The sequence below is a fragment of the Scyliorhinus torazame genome, chromosome 6, assembly GCF_047496885.1.
Source record: "Scyliorhinus torazame isolate Kashiwa2021f chromosome 6, sScyTor2.1, whole genome shotgun sequence".
NCBI classification, from domain to species: Eukaryota; Metazoa; Chordata; class Chondrichthyes; order Carcharhiniformes; family Scyliorhinidae; genus Scyliorhinus; species Scyliorhinus torazame.
The window spans coordinates 271,783,443-271,806,166 of NC_092712.1; the positions used below are offsets into that span (position 1 = coordinate 271,783,443).

Here is a 22,724-nt window from a genome sequence, read left to right on the forward strand (position 1 = left end):
CTGCGCAGGGGTTCTACAGGCGATGGCAACCGTTCCTAGACTATCTCGCGGAGCGTTAGAGGAAGGTCGGTCAGCAGCAGCAGCAACCTTGGGGGGGTGGGGGGGATGATGAGCAAGAGATAACATGAAGGGTTGGGAAACTGGCACGTACGGGTGAGGGCCAGTGTACAAAGCTGTGTAAATATATCATTTTGCCATGTATATATCTTGCTCTGCGCGATTTCTTGGTTTTTTTTTTGTTACGAGGCAGGGGGGGGGGATTATTGTTTGTAAGGGAGAAAAATTGTGTTAAAAAACTTTAATAAATATTTTTTTTTTAAAAAATAAGCAAATCTGGAGGTCACGAGGTTGTCCTATGTGTGGCGGCCCTGGAGCACACGTTGGGCGGCCTCTCGTGCCAGCCCAGACTCCATGCCTCTTTCTTCCTCATCATACAAGGCTTGCCGTTCGCCCTCCTCCTCCAGCATGTCCATTCTCTGCTGCACGATATTGGTGCAGGACGCAGCAAGATGTTCGAGACTCTCCGGGGGGCTATATCGGAGCGCCCCATCAGATCGTTCCTGGTATCGGAAGCATGTCTTCAAGACGGTGGTGCACCGCTTAATTACGTTACTGGTTGCTGCATGGGCATCATTATAGTGGTTCTCCACGTCAGTCTGGGGCCCCCGGACAGGCGTCATTAGCCAAGAGCTCAGCGGGTAACCCTTGTCGCTCAAAAGCCAACCCTCACCCGAGGGAGTACCTCACAGGTGTTGGGAACCAATGAGTGTGCCAGGACGTATACGTATACGCTGCCTGGGTAAGGTGCATAATGTGCAGCTGGTGGTCACAAACCAACTGCACATTCAGGGAGTGGAAGCCCTTCTGACTGATACAGGGCACCCCATGATGAGTCGATGCTCGTCGGGGGACATGTGTGTCATCAACCACCTCCTGGATCTGGGGCAGACCAGTGGTGGCGGCAATTCCTGTTTCCCAACATCCTGATGTGCCTAGTCCAGACTGAAATTTATATAGTCTGCTGCCTGGGCACATAGAGCATCCGTCATAGTGCGGATGTACCTCTGTGCGGACGTCTGAAAGATCCCAGACAGATCCCTGCTCAGCCCCTGGAAAGAACCAGAGGCATAAAAGCTCTGGGCGACCATCACCTTGACGGCCACCGAGAGCAGGTATCCGCCTCCAAATCCGTGATGCCAGATGCACCATCAACTGGCACAGGTGGCGCATGGTCTGCCTGGTTAGCCAAAGCCTTTGACGGCACATGCAGTCCGGCATCTCCTTAAAGGACAGGCACTGACGGCACTCACATGGTCAGATGCAGCACGTCCTGTCACCTCCTGTCAACAGGAGTAATGGAGGCTGCCGCAACCTGTATCAGCGATAGGCTCTGTGGCTCCCTGTCCTGTTTCCCCAGTGGGGTCTCATTGGGTGATGTGTGTGTTATCCTGCCAGCAAGGTGGCACCTTGTTGTGCAGTGGAGAGGGTCACCGTGCACTACTAATTGCCTCCATGCTTAGAGGCTTGTATATGAGCAGGTCCTACAGATAGGGGTGAGGCAGGGAAGTGTGCGTCTGCTGGGAGTGTAGCTGCAGTGTGATGCGAGTCCTGGGTGTGACACACAGGTTGTGAAAACCTATCCGGGGGCAGGATGGATGGGAGCAGGGGCACAGTGGGCAGGCAGGGCTTGGAGACAACTGGTGGTAATGCTGAATGGGCTAGCTGATAGTGTCACTGGTAAGGCCTCTGTCCTGAGGCGGGCAGTGTGCCAGGCAGGATGCCAAAGGGCATGGTGCATGTGTCCTTTGTTTGGGGTGAGATCTGCTATTCCCCTGCTTACCCTGCAGTGGGGCCACTGATTGAGCGTGGCCATGCCCATCCAATTGATGGTCAGCTGGGATCTGAGGTTTTCCAGAGGGGTGGGCAGGGTGGGTTGCCAAATGACCAGAGGCTCTATGAACATTACAGGACACAGTGAGCAGTCAGCAGAGTGAGCAGCCTGGGGCCTGTAATTTGTATCAAATGGGTGTGTTTCAAACAAATACTTCAACAATGACAGCCCAAGCCAGGGGGTCACCCCGAATCCACAGAGCTGTCTCCAAGTTCCTTCCGGCTACTCCCCCGGCTATGGAAGCCATCCCCCAGCAAGCGCTGCAATTTTAACGTTTTTCAAACTTGGTTTACCTTCTCTCTCCCCCTCAGCAGCCATAGTGCTCAGTCCACCTTTGTACATATCTGTAGTAAATTGCACCCGCGTGCCTTCAGTCTGAGAGGTGCGGAGCATCATGGAGGCTCAAAACACAGTGGGTCAAACACGCTAATCACATTTAAATGAATGCAAATGCCACTTTACATGTCGTCGCCGACGCGGGACGCAAACTTCATTATCACCACCAGCGAGGGACCAGAGCATGACCCCCAAATCGTTGCCAGGCATGGACCTTGATTTTGGCCAGACGACCGATTCTCCGTCCGATCGCGGTTCGCGTTTGCGACATCGCAAGGTGGGAATTTAGCCCAATGTTTCTTTTGAATTGAATTCATTACAAAATTGATGCAAGCTTAATATCATATTGTCAATCATAAAGAAGTCTCTCGATAATTCGGAGTTCATTTTCGTAAGTATAGAAATAGCCGAGTATCAAAACCATCAGCACATGGAGCATCCTGGTGGCTGCAGTTATTGCTAAGTTGCTCTTTCAGCCTCAGTTATAAAATCTACATTCACACACTTGTAAAGATTTGGATTTTGTCAGTCTGCATCACATCCAAAATCCGGTGAGGAAGGGGCCAAGATTTGCATGCCTTCCCGGTGAGTCATTCAACTGTGAACAAAATTCATCCATAGGTTGAGCCATACTGAACATAATTCCAAGAGTTTTAGGTCAGAACAGATGTTGCTGTGATTAATATTTCAAGCATATAACTGTGCCATAAGTTATTTCAAGTTGATCTTTCAAGCATGTGAAACATATATTACAAAGGTTCAGCTCCAGAAAAGGAAAAAAAATACAATTCAGTGCCAAGATCATTGAGTCCTTACCATCATGTATTTGAAAAGCAAGGCTGGTGATTTTCTGGGTGACTATCATCAATGGACTAGGAACAAAAGGAAAATAATTTTAAATTTAAAGAAAGCTGAAGTCAACAGTAGAAGCGGACACTAAATAAACCAGAATATCTGAAACTGCGGGTGCACTCAAAAATCTAGAATTTCAGGTATCTTTAATAACCATAACCATTCTTTTTACAGCCTGCACAACCGCTGAGCTCCTACAAGGTAGAATTATAGTGAACTGTACTCCCCACATACATCAAAACAACTTCCAACTCTCGCTTCATTAACCTTCCATAAATGCACATATGTTGGCCAATATTGTCAGATTAGTGACCCCAAAGTTTCAAGACACTGATGATACTGAACAATTACCTTCTGATAATTGGTAACTGGTGTTTCACATTAAATATTTTACTCCGAGCAAACTGAACAGTTTAATTAAGGCTTTATCCATTTTTTTGCCCAAAATGTCTACGAAGGTTACTTGCATGATACCATCACCATAATTCAAGCCACAGAAATCTAAGATACAGTGACTGAAAGTCAGTTTCCATAGCAAAACACCTTTTGGTGCCAAGCTATATAACTCCTTCCTCTCTCCCCAAAGTGCCCCCACTGTGCCCTGCCACAACGCCAAACAACCCCCAAGACATCTCTATATCTCTATTTTGATAATGTGCTTTTGACTTGCAATGGAATCATCCAAGAATTACACTATGCCCTATCTCAGATACAGCTGGTTCAATCCATTTCTAGATTGATTTATGTCATTAAGTCAATGGTCCAATCACTGAACCAAATGGTGTACAATCATTCAGATACAATGACAAAATGAATCCAGAGGGAACTTGTAAAATGACAGATTTAATATTTATGAACAAATTCAGGATGCTAGCATTTTTGAACAGTTGGCTGCACAAGATGTGTATGTCAGGCTGGTATAGCAAGTTTCATTATACAATTGGTTTGTTCAGGTCTACTTGCTTTCCTCCTGCCCAGCAGATTGTGCCTTCTTTTACTTTCCATATGCGTGGTTGGTAACTTCCTACAGGATGATATGAGGCATTAGATGCTTGGATTTGGGTAACTGGTAATGGGAGGAGGGATGCTGCTGTACTGTAGGGGAAAAGACCTAAAACCCATTCCCAAACCTTTCATATTTTCTTTTGGATAATTGCATTCATTTTTTTTCCTTATAAGAAAACTGAGCCAATCTCACTTCTGCAGTGGAAGAAAACAAAATACCAGATTATTTTTGTTGGCTTTGTTCGCACTACTTCATAAGACTTTCCATCTTACTTACTTTTCATTTATTGGGCCAATCTCTTTATTAGCAGTTATATCCACATTTAGTTATTCATTCATGGGATCTGAGCGTCTCTGGCTAGACCAGCTTTTATTGCCCATCTCTAATTGCCCTTGAGAAGGGGATTTCAGGGGAATTGTTCCCCATTTAATGAAACAAGGTTCCCAAGTCAGATGATGTAGTGATTTTTTCCTCTCGCCTTTTTCTCCTTTTTTACATTACATACACAAGAAATAGTCCCCAATTTGAACTGGACTGGCAAATAAAGTTACAGCAGAGGGTGGCGGCACTGGGAAGGACAGGTAAGGTAGGAATGACTCATAATAAATAAGAAGTTGATTATTTGTCCTTTGTCGACCCCTAAAATTTCTTACATTCCAGAAGGCTTCAAATCCATTCATCCCCATACCTACCGGATGTTCTTCATGTGTACACGAGGTGCCTGTGAATGAAAAATAACTCTTTCCTATCTCATTTATCTAAAAACAGAACATGACCAATATCGGAATCCATAAAGGAAACTTGGGACAGTGTCTAGGTTCCTACTTGGAGATGATCCATTCCAAACCACGCCCCACCACAGACAATGGGCGGGATTCTCTGTCCCAGGACGACTGGATGCGTTCCCCGATGAGACGTTATGTGGAAAATTAGAAAATCAAAGTTAAAGAATGAGGTAGGAGTGTAGGTTATTGATAAAGTGGATTGTTACCAGAAAAGAAAAGGAAGGGACAGAACGTGTGAATGTAATATTGCATCAAGGAAACAGGCAAGAGTAGTGAAATTTGATAATAGAACAAACTTAAAAGCTCTGAATGCATGAAGCATTCGGAACAAAATTAATGAGTTAACAACGCAAATGGGACGAGCAGTATGATTTGGTGGCAATTACTGAGACATGGTTACAAGGAGACCAGTTCTGGTAATTGAATAGCGGAGGGCACTCAGTATTTCGGAAGGATAGACAAAAAGGAGAAGAAGGCAGTGTAGCTTTGCTGAAAGACAAAAACGAAGGCATATCATATTGCAAAGGCCAGAGGCAGGCTGGAAGATTAGGAAACTTTGAAAGATCAACAAAGAGTTACTAAAAAAATAATAAAAAGAGCAATAATAAAATGAAACAAAACTAATGCAAAATCTAAAAAAGGATAGCAAAAGTTTCTATAAGCATATAAAAAGGAAGAGAGTAGCTAAAGTGAATGTCGGTCCCTTGACAGATGAGACGGGGGAGTTAATAACAGAGATACTAAATCAATTTTACCTCAATTTTCACGATGAAGGACACTAGTACCATCCCAATGGTAACAGGCTATGCAAAGGTAATATAAAGGGTAGAACTTAGAAAAATAATTATTGATATGGAAAATGTACTCAACAAACTATTGAGATTAATGGCAGACAGGTCCCCAGGGCCTGATAGCCTACATCCTTGGTCTTAAAGGAAGTGGCAGCGGAGATAGTGGATCCATTGGTTATAATATATGTGGGAACGGTTCCAGTGGATTGGAAAAATGTGAATGTAGCACCCTTATTCAAAAAGGGAAGAAGGGAGAAAATAGGAAACTATAGACCAGTTAGTGTAACCTGTCGTTGAGAAATTGTTGGAATCCCAGTGTGAGGTTATCCATTTTGGTCAGAAAAAATGGAATGGCAACTTATTATCTAAATGGAGAGAAACTTCAGACTGCTTTGGTGCAGAGGGAGCTGGGTATCGCTGTGCATGAATCACAGAAAACAAGTATGCAGGTACAGCAGGTAATAAGGAAAGCAAATAGAATTTTGGCCTTTGTAGCTAAAGGGAGAGAGTATAAAAGTAGGGCAGTGTTATTGCAACTCTACAAGGCATTGGTGAAACCGCACCTGGAGTATTGTGTACAGTTTTGGTCCCCTTATTTGAGGAGGGATGTAGTTGCATTTGAGGCAGTTCAGAGCAGGTGCACTAGATTGATCCCAGAGATGAGGAGTTTGTTTTATGAAGTGAGATTGAGCAGTTTAGGCCAATTCTCTCTCAAGTTTAGAAAAATGAGAGGAGATCTAACTGAGGTATAGAAGGTGATAAAAGGTATTGACAAAGTAGACGTAGAGCAGATGCTTCTTGTTGTGGAGCAATCTAGAACACAAGGTCATAGTTTAGGATAGAGGTCGCAGATTTAAAACAGAGATGAGAAGAAATTACTTTTCTCAAAGGGTCGTGAATCTGTGGAATTCACTACCCCAGAGTGCAGTGGATGCCAGGACTTTGAGTAAATTTAAGGAGGATATACAGATTTTTAATCAGTATGGGGTTGAAGGATTATGCAGAACAGGCAAGTAAGTGGAGCTGAGGCAGAGAGGAGATGAGCCATGATCGCATTGAAAGATGGAGTGAGCTTGAGGGGTTGAATTTCCTACTCCTGCTCCTAGTTCTTATGTTCTAAAAAGTTGATTTTAACTTTGAGCATGCATCAAAAATGTAGCACCAGTTAAATAGCGTCTTTAGGTCCTGCATACCTCTTTCTGGCTGGAACCTCCCCAAGGTCCAATATAATGACTAAGTCTGGGTGGATTGCGGTGGAAATATCGCTGGACAGCCAGTGGGATTCTCACCAATTTTTCCACCCGAAATGGCACTTAAGTCATTTTTTGGGAGAATTCCGTCCAATATTTTCAATGCTTCACCACAAAAAAAACGAATAAAATAGAAGTGAGAAAAAGTCAACAACCCTTCCTGATTTTAATAAAAATGTTAAACTGTGTTTACTGGTTCTGGTTGCAATCCTCAGAAGGACATGGCAAGCCAAACGACTATGTGGCTGGATTAGTTACAAGGTTTTGAGTTCAAATCACATCATAGCAAACTATAAATCTGAAATTAGTCATTCTAATCATTCAAGAGCCTACACCGGAAGCATTGGCATGATTTACCTCACTCAGTTAAAATCGGACTCAATGATGGCAGAAGATGGCAGATCATCGTTAAACACCCAACTGGTTCACTGAGGTCCCTCAGAAATGACATGCCATCACTCCTCAGTCTAACCTGTGTGCAACTTCAGTCCTACATTATGCCTATTTTGGTTGACCAGCAAGAGCTTCCCAACTGTCACCAGCAGGGAAATAAATCTATAAGTGCCCCCTTGCGAGGAGTAGCAACTAATAGAAACTCAAACAAACTCTGATAAAGAGATAAATTAGTAAACGTGAGGCATATTATTAATATTCGTGTCCACCAGACACTCAACTTCTTGCGGTGTCCATCAGTTTCAGACAGCTCCAAGCATGCCAGTGGACACAAAAAGCTCCCTCTCCAAGGCCACTGAATCATTGATAAAAGGAAGAGAGGAAGGCATCCAAAGCCACCCACACCCATCTTCCCCCACCAATTTCTGCCTGCAACACCAGCCTACACTCATCCTGGACTTTTGAACATACATGTGGTTGATTCATAACACCTTCATGGAAACCTTGGATGGGCAATAAATGTTGCCTTGCCAGTGCAATCCAAAACCCAATTTTTTAAAAGTTCAAGATGTTACTGCACACTTCCAGTGCTTTGCTCAAGTTTAATTTCCCTATTAAACAGCTTTCTTGTGCAGTTGTAGTATGCCATTGAGCAATGACAAATAAATTATCTGCGGTCACATTCACTCACGAGAATAACTGCTGAAGTTTCTCTATCTCCAGCATATTTGCACAAATATGTTTTTAAACAATAAAGATTATTGCTGGGTTAGAACGGAATTCAGTAAAGCTCAGTTATCTCACTGCCAACATGGTAGAATACACAGCACACCAAGACTTTCTGCAAATGAGAGAGCAAATATGGGAAGGATAAACAACTCACCACAATAATCCACTGAGCAGAAAGGAAAAGAAACAGATCACAGAGTTATGTGGAAAATACAGCAAGATAGACAGTATAAGACTGAAAGCCCAATGATAAATGGTGTAAAAATAACCATGGAATTACCTTCAAAATTATTTTTTTAAATAAGGTTGCATGTTAGCATACACTGCCACAACTATTCCTCATTAGATTTTACAGTAATTCAGATTTGATTTTTTTTAAATTACTCCAGTGAAACAATCAAATTCTTAAGTAAGGAAGAAACAGACTTCAGAAAATGTGGCCTTAGACAAGGAATCACAAAAGGCACTTTGGGATCTCAGGATTGGCATTGGCTTCATCATAGGGTTGCCTCAAAAAGGAAACAATTCTAGTTTTATGGAACATAATAGAACAACATGAAGGTATCCCTTCCAACTTCATTCAAGCATGGCTCATGGCAATTCATGAACTGGACTGGTTACGAGATGAATACTCTTTAGACAGAGGGTGACAGCATGCAGCCGGGAGTGCAGGAGGTGTAAGAGGCCAGTATTCTGGCCTTTGCGTCCCTGGTAGCCCGGCGGAGGATTCTTCTTCAGTGGAAGGACCGCGAGGCCCCCAAGCATGGAATCCTGGATCAACGATATGGCGGGGTTTATTAAGTTGGAGAGGGTGAAATTCGCCTTGAGGAGGGTCGGTACAAGAGTTCTTCAGGCGGTGGCAACTGTTCTTAGACTTCCTGTGGTCAATGGCAGCAGCAACTCGGGGGGGGGGGGGGGGGTTTACTTTATTTATGTTTATTTACACTGGGGGATCTGAGGGGGTGTATATATTTGCTATGTTGGCATGTGTTAAGTTGGGGTGTTAATTTATTATTTATGTACAGGGGGGAGGGGGGTATGGAGGGTAGCTTTTTGACTATGTTTTGTTTTTAACCCTGTTGGGTTCCTTTTTCATTTTGTTATTGATATTCTGTGAAAACCTTAATAAAAATTATTTTTTTTAAACAGAGGATGTGAAGGGCATTTGTGAGCAGCGCGAGAGGGTTCCGGCCAATCATGTACACATGTTCTGCCCGAAGTTGGAGAGATTTTGGAGGTTGCCTTTTTGCAACATGTCAGCAATCTTCCACATGGACTTGGAGCCCAGTCTCCTGGGGGCCAGAATCGTTGTCGGACTTTCCAGAACTGCAGACGGGAGTGGGGGCAGATGTTTCAGTTTTTGATTTGCTGATTGCTCGCAGGCGGGTCCTGTTGGGGTGGAGGTCAGCTTCTCTACCCTGTGCCTCTGCATGGCTGGGGGGTTTGATAGCGTTCTTGTATTTGGAGAAGGTCAAGATTATTTTGAGGGGTGCAAGCGAGGGGTTCCACAAGAGATGGGGGTTATTTATACTGCATTTTAAAGAGTTGGTTACCGTCGGCTGCTCGGGGGGGAAGCTTTTGCTGGGTGTTAGGTTTGCTTCATTTGTTCGTATGTTTAAAATTTTACAAATCGAATAAAAATATTTTTAAAACACCTACAGCCATTGTCACTCCACCGTGGCCCTTCAGATTACAACACTGACACTAAACGCATGGCTACTGCATCGAGCAGTGCCATTATACAGTTGGGGCAAACTTTTGTTCCCCTCAGGCTTTGATGACCAGTCACAGGAAAGTACTCTGCAAAGTCAGTCGGGGAAACAGAAAATCATAACAATTAAAATGACAGGAACTCTATCCCACAAAAGAAAACATTGGAGTTTGCAGATATTCAACTTGTTAAAAGTACCTTGAAATAGTCTCTAAAACAGAGGGAAAAAGGTAACTTCCTCATCCTTATCCAAGTCAATAATTGCATTCCTTGTCCCCTCAATGCCCTCCTTTAAAAAATGACTTTCATATTCAAATATTAAATTACAATTAAGATATGTCTGAAAAATAACTCACCCAGAGAAATCTGTGGCCAACAGTCCATAATTAAAGATATATACTCTGCTAATTTGGCACAGTGTGAGATAGCCCATTGCAGCTACAAATGAATACCTGAAGAACAAGGAACATAAATGTACTGGAATTAACAGCATGTTACATACAGAGAAAAAGTTAAAACATCCTGAATTTTCTCGCCTCTCCCGCAAGTTCAAATGCTGGTTCTGGCACATGGTATCCACTGGCAGGAGTCACCGTCTGGTAATTCATTCAAGCAAGTAAAAACAATTATCACTGAGCCAGAGGAGCCAGTAAGATAGGTTGTTTTGAAATGAGAGTATTGCAGAAGGAGCAGTTTAGGTCAACTCAAGGTCTCTATGGCAGAAGGCACAGCTAAGTGTGGAGTAAAGAAAACAGAGATAAGCAAGAGGTCAGAACAGGAGGCGAATTATACACCCCCATTCAAGTGGGTGTCACCAGCAGCATAAATCCGGATTAGATTATTTTTTTCCCCCTTTCTTAACTCAGGGATGCTGAAGCCGATGCTAGCTGCCTCCCCAACCAGTGAACCAGCTGGGATCAGTTGGAGGAGCATAAATCATGGGTAGAATTCAGGACCTTCCTGATCTGTAGAGCTTCGGTTAGCACTGGGATGGTGCACAACCCACTGAGTCATCAGGGGGTGAATGCATTTTGTAAATGTCGGAGCATGCACTAAATTTAACTCCGTTTTTATAGCTTCAATATCACTATTTTGCCAACTCTAACGTCGCATTTTCAAACCCGTAGGTATACACCTCATCATTCATCGTGTGTTTGGTCAATCATTTCTGGAATAGCACACAGAAAGTCAAGACTAATTTGAATAATTCAGTTAAAATAAAGTTTGAGGTCCGGGTTGATGAAACTAATGTAGGGGAGGGGAAGAGGGGAAGGAGCTGCATGGAGAGGGGAGAGACAGAACCTAGTGGGAGAGGAAGGAACGGGGAGAGAGGTGACAAGGGGAGCAAGGAGGCAAAGGAACAGGGAGATGCCTTAGGAGAAGAGAGGAGAAAGCAGAAGAGGAATTACAAAAGAGGAGAATAAGGATGAGGGATTGGAACTGAGAAGGAGAGTTGCAGGGGGAGCACCTAAAGAAAACCAACACAGAAACGGGGAGAAAGTGCGAACACCACACGGTCACCGAAGGCCGGAAATGCGCCCACGTCTCTGACGCGGTGAGGTAGCACTGCTAGCCACTGTGCCAACATGCTTCTTGAGTGTTGTTGAATGCCTTAGCTGAACCTCCCATTGCTGCTGTAAAAGACTAGCAACTCACCCCTTAGATGCTACTTACAGGCTCCTGAATGTTTAAACTGTTGACAGCTGCCAGTATCCTTGAAATGCTCTGAGGTCCCCTGATCAGGTAGAGATCCATCTACCCTGCGCATCTGGAAACCCTCATGCATCAGCAGTACAATCAGGGGGATGGGCGTGGCCATGCTCAATAGCCAGACCACCGGGTGTTGGGACTCCTCATTGCACTCCTCCAGAGCAGAGGAAGCAAGGTATAAACAGAGCTATCCCCTCACAAAGGACACATGCAACGGTGGATGCTGGAACCCTCCCTGGCACACAGCCCCACTCAGAGTAAACGCCTCTCAGAGTAAACGCCTCACTAATGAGACTATCAGCTAACCCACTCCTAAGGCTCATGAGAATTGTCCAGGCCCTGCAGGTCAAACGTGCCCCATTGGCATCACACGGTATGAGTATTTGGATCGCAGACCCGCCCAAGAAACCTGAACAGTTCTCAGTCACAACCTCTGTGTTAAACACAGACTTCATCACACTACAGCCAAGCTGCCAGTAAAGGCACGCTTCCCTCAGTGACCCCTATTTGTAGGACGTGCCTGCACACCATGTGATGAATTTCAGATACATTGTACTATAAGTATTTGGTGAAGTAAGGGCTAAAAGCCTGGGTTATAGGGTGTTTGACTGCTGCAATCATGTTTTTAAAAGAATCTTGGTTTGAAAAACAACAAAGCTTTTAGGAACCTGAGGTGCAATTAACCATTGTAAAAGCTTGGACTAATGCAATTCTGTTCCGATTAATGGGATTCCCTGGGTGGAGTGAAGGCATCAAGGCTTTTTGAGAAAGCATTTTTCAGTTTCAGTTCTGAATTTGGCTGAAGCTGTGGTTCCAAGTAAGGCACTTTGTTCTCCCTGTAGATTAGTTCACACAGATTAATTGTATTTAAAGCAGTGCAGACTTGTCGGAGGACAAGGGGGAGCTGAAATAAGCCAGTTGAAACAGCGTTTAAAGATATCAAGCCAGAGTTTCGGACCAGAGTCAGATCTATTCTGTAAAGCAGTGTCAAGAGATCTCTTCTTTCTCAAAGAATAACTGTGAAGTAAGTGTTCTTCTGTGTCATTGGTATTTAGGGTGGATTGAGAGCTGTGATGGTCTATTTTTTTGTTGTTTCAGTGGGAATAAAGATAGCAATTAAGAGTAGTGTATTCAATGTATTGAGCACCATCTAACCAAATGGAATAGAGTCCGTTCTGGGCAGGAAACGACCCCACTGTCTTTTTTGTTTGTGTAAACATCCCCCCCCCCCCCCCCCCCCGCAAGTTGCATTTCCTGCACTCAGGAGCTCCGCTCACCGGAACCCCTCAGTGCAGGAGATTAGGACACCATTTTAAATGGCGCCCCGATCTCTCAACCTCCGACACGAGCACCGGACCTCTCCAATACCCCAATTCACCTATAAGGCCCCCCACACATGGGCAGGGCATCCCCAGGGGCAGGGCATCCCCAGACTCAATCATTGCTGCGGGTAAAATGCCAGCATGGCACCTTGCTACTGCCAGCCTGGCACCTTGATAGTGCCCCTGCCAGCCTGACAGTGCCAAATTGTCCAGGTGACACAAGCAGTACCAAGTTGTCCGGGTGGCACCAACACTGCTAGGGTGCCACCTTGCTCAGAGGTCAACTACCCGGGGGCCTCAGATCCCCTGGGAGTCCCCCCCAAGTGCTATTCCATCTGGTCGCCATTTGTGGGGACTAGTACAGAATGGCGGTCGCCTAAGGTCTCCGAGGCGAAGGGGTTAGATCCCAAAACCTCGGGTAGATCAGGCGAGCGCATGTTAGAGTGAGACTAACTGTTCACTCTTAATATGCAGATTTGCCAAATACTGATCCCGCCCACAATGTGCGGGACCCGATCGCGACGTCTCACGAGATCCTGTTAGACTTAGCACGGCACGACGAGCCGGATAAATCCTGGAGGAGTAACAGCCATGTCAGACACCGTTTCGGGCAGAAGTATAGTGAGCAGTTTTGGGCCACATATCTAAGGAAGGATGTGCTTGCCTTGGAAAGGGCCCAGAGGATGTTCACAAGAATGGTCCATGGAATGAAGAGCTTTTCATATGAGGACCGGTTGAAGACTGTGGGTCTGTACCCGTTGGAGTTTAGGAGGATAGGCAGGATCTTATTGGAACTTATAGGATACTGAGAAGCTAGATAGAGTGAACATGGAGAGGATATTTCCACTAGCAGGAAAAATTGGAACCCGAGGGCACATCCTCAGACTGAAGGATGTGCTTTAAAACTGAGATGAGGCGGAATTTCTTCAGACAGAGGGTGGTAAATCTGTGGAACTCATTGCCGCAGAAGGCTGAAGAGACCAAATCACTGAGTGTCTTTAAGACAGGGATAGATAGGTTCTTGATTAATAAGGGGGTCAGAGATTATGGGGGGGAAGGCAGGAGAATGGCGATGAGAAACATATCAGCCCTGATTGAATGGCGGAGCAGACTGAATGGGCCGAATGACCTCATTCTGCTCGTATGTCTTATAGGACATGGCTGCTAGATCACACCTATTGTTCAGGGACAGTATTTTCGAGTGTGATGTTAAAGATTTTAATACCATGTTAGAAATAACATTTTGTTTTAAAATAGCATATCCTTGTTTCTTTGTGCAATCACTCCTGGAGTGAAGTATCCATTCCTCACTGTCTCACAAAATTAAAATAAAACATTGGAGTTTCGGTCCAGTATTCAGGCCACTGTTGAGGTCTGGTCCGGGATCGTAATACTTAGCATAGAGCCGCATGCCTGCGCAATAAAACGTTTCCACCATACAACCAGCTGCCACCGTTCTAGTGGGAAGGGACAAGGCTCACTCAATGAGGACACCCACAGTAGACCCCACTGGCAGAACCAGAACAGGGGCCACAGAGCCCATAGGTAACACCTGTTGTGGCAGCCACCAGCACCCCATTTGGTAGGGCCGGATTTTACAATCGCACACCAGACCCCAAAAGCGGCTAAAATACTGGCCAGAAACCCCAATATTTTATTTTAAAGTTTGTAAGACTGTGAGGAAAGGATACCTCGCTCCAGGAGTGATTTCACACAAAATGGGACTATGGTACAGAAAAAACAAACTTTATTACTAACACAGTATTAAAATATCACACAAGAAATTACCCCTTAAACAATGCTAATCAATACAGTGACACAATAACCCTTACCTGCTACCTTTATTCCCATTCAAACTACAAAACTATCTCCGATCCTAATTCACTTTTAAAAATAGTTTGCAGACTCAGGAATACTTGCTGTACAAAAATGTCTTGAACACTCCACTTTGAGAAAGGGGGGTCTTGTGAGACTGTTTTAAAGAAAAAGATCTAACACCCTGTCAGAATAATGCAGAATTTCTGGCTGGATTTCTTCAGTAAACCTTCTCAACACATCCTCCAGCTAAAAACTAAAACTGTGAACCTCAACACCAGACTGCTTCAACCCCTGGCTCTTCCCATCAAATATATCATCATACTAAACTGAACACAACATCTCTAATTAACTACACAGCAGGGAGCCCTCTTAATATAAATAAAAATCCATTGGCCCAGACTTTTGGGATACTTTTATTGCATCTCTGGCTCCAAAACACCTAGCTGACTTACGAACCAGAATTTGTAAAAAAAAACACTACTGCACACTAACCCAGGCGTTTAACCCTTACTGCACCAAATATATTGGAAGAATCAGAATTCCTACAGTGCAGAAGGAGACCATTCAGTACATTGAGTCAAATAATAATGCAATACATCTGAAATTCCTACATTCATCACATGGGTGGAGAGGTTCAAGGTTTTGCACATCAAGGGCCAGGTGCCAGTCATTGATGGGGTCACGGCTGCAGTGTCAAGTACATGACTTAAAAGGAGGCCGGGGAAGGGAAATAGCGAGGGTAGCTGAGCAGTCAAACTCAGGATGACAATTAAATTTGGGGGGGTTTGGATGGTCAAGGAAAGCATTGCCTTGCTGACAGTCTCTGGGCTGGATTCTCCGCCAGCGGGATGTTCCATTTTGCTGGCAGCCCGGGGGTTTCCTGATGGCTGCCCCACAATGGGAAACCCCATTGACCAGCCGGCGTAACGGAGCATCCCGCCAGCAGGGTGAACCAGAAATGTGCACGGCGGGGCGGAGAATCCAGCCCCCTGTCTCTCCCCTACACAGAAATGGAATTTCAAACTCATCCAGCCATGTTAGCTATCTACATGGTCGCTGCTGCTGTAGCAGGTACACGGTGGCAAGAGCGCCAGGGCCAGCCCAGGGAAGACCCTGCATGACACGAGCCTTCCCGAGAGCAGCAGGGCTCAGCCGGTAAGGCTCAAGTGCTGGCCGACTACCAGGGCCACTTTTCTACCCTTGACGCTCACACTTCGAGGAGCTGCCAGACCACGTGTGCCGCCGTCGACACCGCCTCACCAAGGAGATTGTAGGTCACCTGTGCCAGATGGTGGTGGTCCTGGCACCTTGAGGGGTTGCAGGAGGGCACTCACTCTCAATGGCCATCAAGTTGACAGCTACCTTCAACTTCTATGCCTCTGGCTCATTCCAGTGCTCGAGCAGGGACACGTACGGGATTTCACAAACGTTCGCACATGTACATCCGAGATGTCACAGATGTCTTTTGCACCCGGGCAGCTATCGACATCCATTTTAAACAAGACCTGGCCCACCATGATGCTCGGGTAGTTGTATTTTTTGCCATTGCTGGCATGCCCCAGATCGAAGGTGTTGTTAATGGCACACATATCGCCCTCAGAGAACTGGCTCAACAGGGGGTGCGATCGCCAGCTGCACATCATGCACGCCTGTGCATCATACCCAGGCAGCATGCATGACGCATACATCCTGGCTCACTCGGAGATTCCCAGCACTTTGAGATGCTCCCTCAGGTGAGGGTTTGGCTAGTGGGTAACAAGGCCTATCTGCTGAGGTCATGGTTGATGACGTCTGTGTAGAGCCCCCAGAGCGAGGTGGAGAACCATTATAATGATGCTCACTCAGCAACCAGGATCATCATCAACCGGTGCATTGGGCTCCTAAAGGTGTACTTCCAATGCTTGGACTGCTCAGTGGGGCTCACCAATACAGCCCCAGAGGGTCGTGGCATTGTGGTAGCCCGCTGCTTCCTGCAACATCACGCAGCAGCGGAGCAACGTGCTGGAGGAGGGAGAAGAATGGCAGGCCTCGTCGGATGAGGACGGTGTCCAGGGTGAGCCAGGTGAGGTCTCGGAGCTGGTTCGACAGGCCGCAAAACGAGTCCTTCGGGGCCATCGAACCAGGGAGAACCTGATCAGCTCTTGATTCGCCAACCTGGAGACCAAAGGACCGGCAGCTCCATTGCCATTGCCCCCACAATCCTCAGTCCCTTCTATTGATGCTATTACAGAGAGTTGTTTGAGGGAGGGACAGGATTGGCAGCTAAACGTTCCAGATTCAGGTGCTTCAGGCGGTATAGAGGATAGGTGGGGGATAGGTGATATTTTAATACTGTGTTAGTAATAAAGTTTGTTTTTTTCTGTACCATATTCCCATTTTGTGTGAAATCACTCCTGGAGCGAGTTATCCTTTCCTCACAGTCTTACAAACTTTAAAATAAAATATTGGGGTTTCTGGCCAGTATTTTAGCCGCTTTTGGGGTCTGGTGTGGGATTGTAAAATTCTCCTTACTACTTAAGGAGAATATCACAGCTGTACTGAGAACACCTCGGAGGGCTCATGCAGCAAGGCAATATGGGTAGAGCTCAGGAATAGGAAGGGTGCAGACACAATGTTGGGGGTTTACCACAGGCCTCCCAACAGCCAGTGGGAGATAAGAGAAGCAGATATATGGGCAGATTTTGGAAAGATCTAAAAGCAATAGGGTTGTTGCGGTGGGTGATTTTAACTTCCCCGATACTGACTGGGACTCACTTAGTACTAGAGGCTTGAACGGGGCAGAATTAATAAGGAGCATCCAGGAGGGTTTCTTGAAACAATATGTCAATAGTCCAACTAGGGAAGGGGTTCTACTGTACCTGGCATTGGGAAATGCGCCCAGAAAGGTGGTCAAAGTTTCACTAAGGGAGCATTTCAGAAACAGTAACCATAATTCCATAATTTTCAAAGTACCCGTGGATAAGGATAAGAGCAGTCCTTGGGTGAAGGTGCTAAATTGGGGAAAGGTTAATTCTAACAATATTTGGCAGGAACTGAAGAATTTCGATCGGGGCGGTTGTTTGAGGGTAAATCAACATCTGACATGTGGGAATCTTTCAACATCAGTTGATTAGAATTCAGAACCGGCATAGAATAGAATTTACAGTGCAGAAGGAGGCCATTCGGCCCATCAAGTCTGCACCAGCCCTTGGAAATAACACTCTACTCAAGCCCACACCTCCACCCTATCCCATCCCCGTAATCCCACCTCACCTTTTTGGACACGAAGGGCAATTTAGCATGGCCAATCCACTTAACCAGCACATCTTTGGACTGTGGGAGGAAACCAGAGCACCCGGAGGAAACCCACGCAGACACGGATAGAACATGCAGACTCCGCATAGACAGTGACCCAAGCCGGGAATCAAACCTGGGACTCTGGAGCTGTGAAGCAACAGTGCTAACCACTGTGCTACGATGCCGCACATGTAGGCATGTGCCTGTGAGGATGAAGTGTTATGGGTCAGGGTTTAGAGAACCCCAAAGTGTATCATGGAGTTCACCTGACCCACAACGTTTACAAGATTATGGTATGGGGAGCACACGGCCCACTCTACAGGTGTGGTACAGCAGAAAATGGACAAGTATTTCTTTAAAACAAAACAATGTTTATTCTATGAACTCAAGTTAACCTTTTTAAAACAAACAGTGACATCTTAGCAACCAGTAAATCAAATACAACCCCAAAGACTACAACACTAAGTAACCCTGTAAGATGTCCTTTTAACATCCAAAAGACTTAACAAACCTTCAAACAAGAACACATTAGGTTTACATTCAATACTGATATCTTTTACAATTCTGGGTTCACCAAGTGATCCATAGATAGTCTTTGGATGGCAGAGATCAACAGTACAGCTCTTTGTTAAAAGTCTGAGCTCACTGAAAAACAGACATCCAAGCTTCTCAAACTGAAACTAAAAAGCAGAAGTAGAGCTCAGCTCCACCCACACTCTGACATCACTCCAGTAACATGAGCAGCTCCATTTCTTAAAGGTACATTTCTTAAACACCCATTTTTAAAGGTACTCTCACATGACAGAAGGACAAGTATGCCCGGTTTCGGGATCTTGGATAACGAGGGATATTGTGAGCCTCGTCAAGAAGAAAAAGGAAACATTTATAAGGTCTAGAAGGCTGAGAACAGACAAAGCCCTTGAAAGATAGGAAGAAAGTACATGGAAACTTAAGCAAGGAGTCAGGGGAGCTAACAGGGGTCATGAAAAGTCCTTGACAAACAGGATTAAGGAGAATCCCAAGGCATTTTATACATATATATATGAGCAAGAGGGTAGCCAGGGAAAAGGTTGGCCCACTTAAGGACAGAGAAGGGAATCTATGCGTCGGCCAGAGGAAATGGGCGAAGTACAAAATTAGTACTTTGCATCAGTATTCACCAAAGAGAAGGACTTGGTGGATGAGGAGTCTTGGGAAGGGTGTGTAAATAGTCTGGGGAACGTTGATATCAAAAAGGGGGTGTTTGGGGTCTTAAAAAGCATTAAGGTAGCTAAGTCCCCAGGGCCTATTCATAGAATTTACAGTGCAGAAGGCGGCCCATCGAGTCTGCACCGGCCCTTACAAAGAGCACCCTACTCAAGCCCACGTATCTACCCTGTCCCCATAACCCATTAACCCCCACTTAACCCAGTAACCCCCCACTTAACCTTTTTGGACACCAAGGGCAATTTAGCATGGCCAATCCACCTAACCCGCACATCTTTGGACCTAAATGGGATCTATCCCAGAATACTGAGGAAAGCAAAAGAGAAATTGCTGGGGCTTTGACAGAAATCTTTGTATCCTCATTGGCTACAGGTGAGGGCCCAGAGGACTGGAGAATAGCGAATGTTATTCCTTTGTTTAAAAAGGGATAATCCAGGAAATTATAGGCCGTGAATCTTACGTCAGTGGTAAGAAAATTATTGGGGAAGATTCTTAGGGACAGGATTTACTCAGATTTGGAAACAAATGGACTTATTAGCGATAAGAGGCATGGTTTTGTGAAGGAGAGGTCATGTGTCACTAGCTTAATCAAATTTTTTGAGGAAGTGACAAAGATAATTGATGCAGGTAAGGGCAGTGGATGTTCTCTACATGGACTTCAGTAAAGCCTATGACAAGGTCCCTCACGGTAGACTGGTACAAAATATGAAGTCACATTGGGATCAGAGGTGAGCTGCAAGATGAATACAGAACTGGCTCAGTCATAAAAGATGGAGGGTAGCAGTGGAAGGATGCTTTTCTGAATGGAAAGCTGTGACTAGTGATGTTCTGCAGGGATCAGTGCTGGGACCTTTGTTGTTCGTAGTATATATAAATGATTTGGAGGAAAATGTAGCTGGACTGATTAGTAAGTTTGCGGATGACACAAAGATTGGTGGACTTACAGATAGTGAAGAGGACTGTCATCAAGTATACAATGGGATATAGATCGGTTGGAGACTTGGGCAGAGAGATGGCAGATGTATTTTAACCCAGATAAATGTGAGGTAATGCATTTTGGAAGGTCTAATACAGGTAGGAATTATACAATAAATGGCAGAGCCCTTAAGAGTATAGACAGGCAGAGAGATTTGGGCGTACCGGTCCACAGATCACTGAAAGTGGCAATGCAGGTTGATAAGTTAGTCAAGAAGGCATACAACATGCTTGCCTTCATCGGTCGGGGCACTGAGTATGAACATTTGTAAGTCATGCAGCAGCTGTACAGAACCTTAGTTAGGCTACATTTGGAATACGGCGTACATTTCTGGTTGCCACGCTACCAGAGGGATGTGGATGCTTTGGAGAGGGTACATAGAATTTACAGTGCAGAAAGAGGTCTGCACCGGCCCTTGGAAAGAGCACCCCACTTAAGTCCATGCCTCCACCCTACCCCCGTACCTCAGTAACCCCACCCAACCTTTTTTTTTGGAAACTAAGGGCAATTTATCATCGCCAATCCACCTAACCGGCCACATCTTTGGACTGTGGGAGGAAACCGGAGCACCTGGAAGAAACCCATGCAGACACGAGGAGAACATGCAGACTCCGCACCGACAGTGACCCAAGCCAGGAATCGAACCTGGGATCCTGGAGCTGTGAAGCAACTGTGCCAGTCACTGTGCTACCGTGCTGCCCTTACAGAAGGTACAGAAGAGGTTTACCATTACCAGGATGTCACCTAGTCTGGAGGGTATTAGCTATGAGGAGACATTGGATAAACTTGCATTTTTCACTGGAACAACGTAGATTGCAGGCAACCTGATACAGGTTTACAAAATTATGAGTGGCATGAACAGAGTGGATAGTCAGACTCTTTTTCTCAAGGTGGAAAAGTCAATTACTAGAGGCCATAGGTTTAAAGTGCAAGGGGGAAAGTTTAGAGGAGATGTGCAAGGCAGGTTTTTTAAACAGAGGGTGCCGAGTGCCTGGAAAGCGTTGCGGGGGGAGGTGGTGGAAGCAGATACAATCGCAACGTTTAAGAAGCATCTTGATGAATATACGAATAGGATGGGAATAAAGGGACACAGACCCTGGAAGTGCAGACGGTTTTAGTTTAGACAGGCATCATGATTGGAGCAGGCTTGGAGGGCCAAAGGTTCCTGTGCTGTACTGTTCTTTATTGTTCTTTCCCACTGCCCTCCACCACACCTTCCCCTTAGCCTTTCACTGAAACTTCCCCTTTGCCTTTCATCCTTTCCCATTGCCATAGCTCCCCCTCCCCCTCCGGGCTCAGCATCACAACGAGGATGCCCTGGGTTGGCAGTATCAGCGGGTCGTGTCTGCGGGATGGAGGATGATGACAACGTGCTGTGGAATGAGCTCTGATGCCCTTCATTGTGTGGCAAAGTCGGACTCCTGTCTTTTAGATAACATAACCACTGTACACCTGGTTGATCCCTGGTTGTATGATGGGGACTCCTCCTCATGGACCACATTATTTGGGAAGGGGGGAGCGGTGAGAGATGGGCTCAGTTTGGGTTAATTCATTTGGGGATGCTGTCATACTAGGCTGTCTCACACTGTGGCACCCATGGCCTACCACTTATCGGTGAGGGTGGGACAACGATGAGAGGCAGATCGGACTGGTGGTTCAATGGTGCGTTTTTACAGATTGTGACCCTTACCCTGACAAATACTAAGGACAAGACAGCGCAAGACCAGTGGTCCACGACATCATTCACAAAGGCAGCCATCATCTCAACTCTGACAGCATCACCGAAGCGGAGGCCCGCTCGCCAGCAAAACCGCCACTGCAAGCTGGGCCCACCCTGGCTGACTCCGATCTCATCAATCAAACAAGGATTTTTTCACTTAACTCGATTCCCCTTTGCCGAAATCTAGCAAGGATCTTCCAGAAACATAGCACAGGACATGCATACCAGGAACAAATAATTATGGGTTGTGCAGCAGGATAAAAAAAAGGATTAAACGATGAGTAGTGCCAGAGGTTGCGAAAATGCAGCCTGTGCTGCACTCACATCACATAACCACCCCCCACCAACTGCTGAACAAGACTGTTCACAACCTCAGTGACCCGGAGGTGAGCTTAACCACATATCTGCACTCGGACCTCCTATTTGCACCTCTGAAATATGACCCGACTCCATCTCTGACTCAGTTCATCTGTGCTGAGACCCTCACTCATGGCTCTGCTATATCTAGACGTGACACTTCCATCGCACTGCTGGTCAGCCTCCCACATTCTACCTTCCATAAATTGGACACCATTCAAACTTTTGTTGCCACGTCCTTAGTCACGCCTCCCCACTCATCCACCATCTACATTGGCTCCCAGTCAAGCAACACATCAATTAAAAAATTTGCAACCTTTGTTCAAGGACTTCCATTGTCTCACCCCTCTCTATTATTGCTGTATGAACCTCTAATTGGAAATTCCCTACTCCACAGAAGTCTCTGCCTCGCAGTTGGGAGTCAGGAACTTCAGACAGTTCCAACGTATTTACCTGGACAGGTATCGAGGAAATGTTAGACAGAAAAATCCTAGTTCAACTCATGGGTAACTATATAACTGACACCCCAACACCCCCTCTGACCCAATCTTACCAGACCGATCTAAAGAGCCCCCACTTTCCAAATGTGCAACCA

General features: G+C 45.5%; 1 protein-coding gene across 2 annotated transcripts in view; it reads right to left on the reverse strand.

The window, feature by feature from the left end:
* The window catches only part of mboat1 (membrane bound O-acyltransferase domain containing 1), a 214,592-nt gene that overhangs the window by 121,407 nt on the left and 70,461 nt on the right, over nt 1-22,724 (reverse strand). For both annotated transcript variants that reach the window (XM_072509701.1, XM_072509700.1), the window contains exons 4-5: nt 10,101-10,196; nt 3,044-3,099 (exon numbers count right to left, since the gene is read on the reverse strand). In XM_072509701.1, the coding sequence (XP_072365802.1) occupies nt 3,044-3,099; nt 10,101-10,196 (152 nt within the window). The remainder of the gene's footprint in view (nt 1-3,043; nt 3,100-10,100; nt 10,197-22,724) is intronic.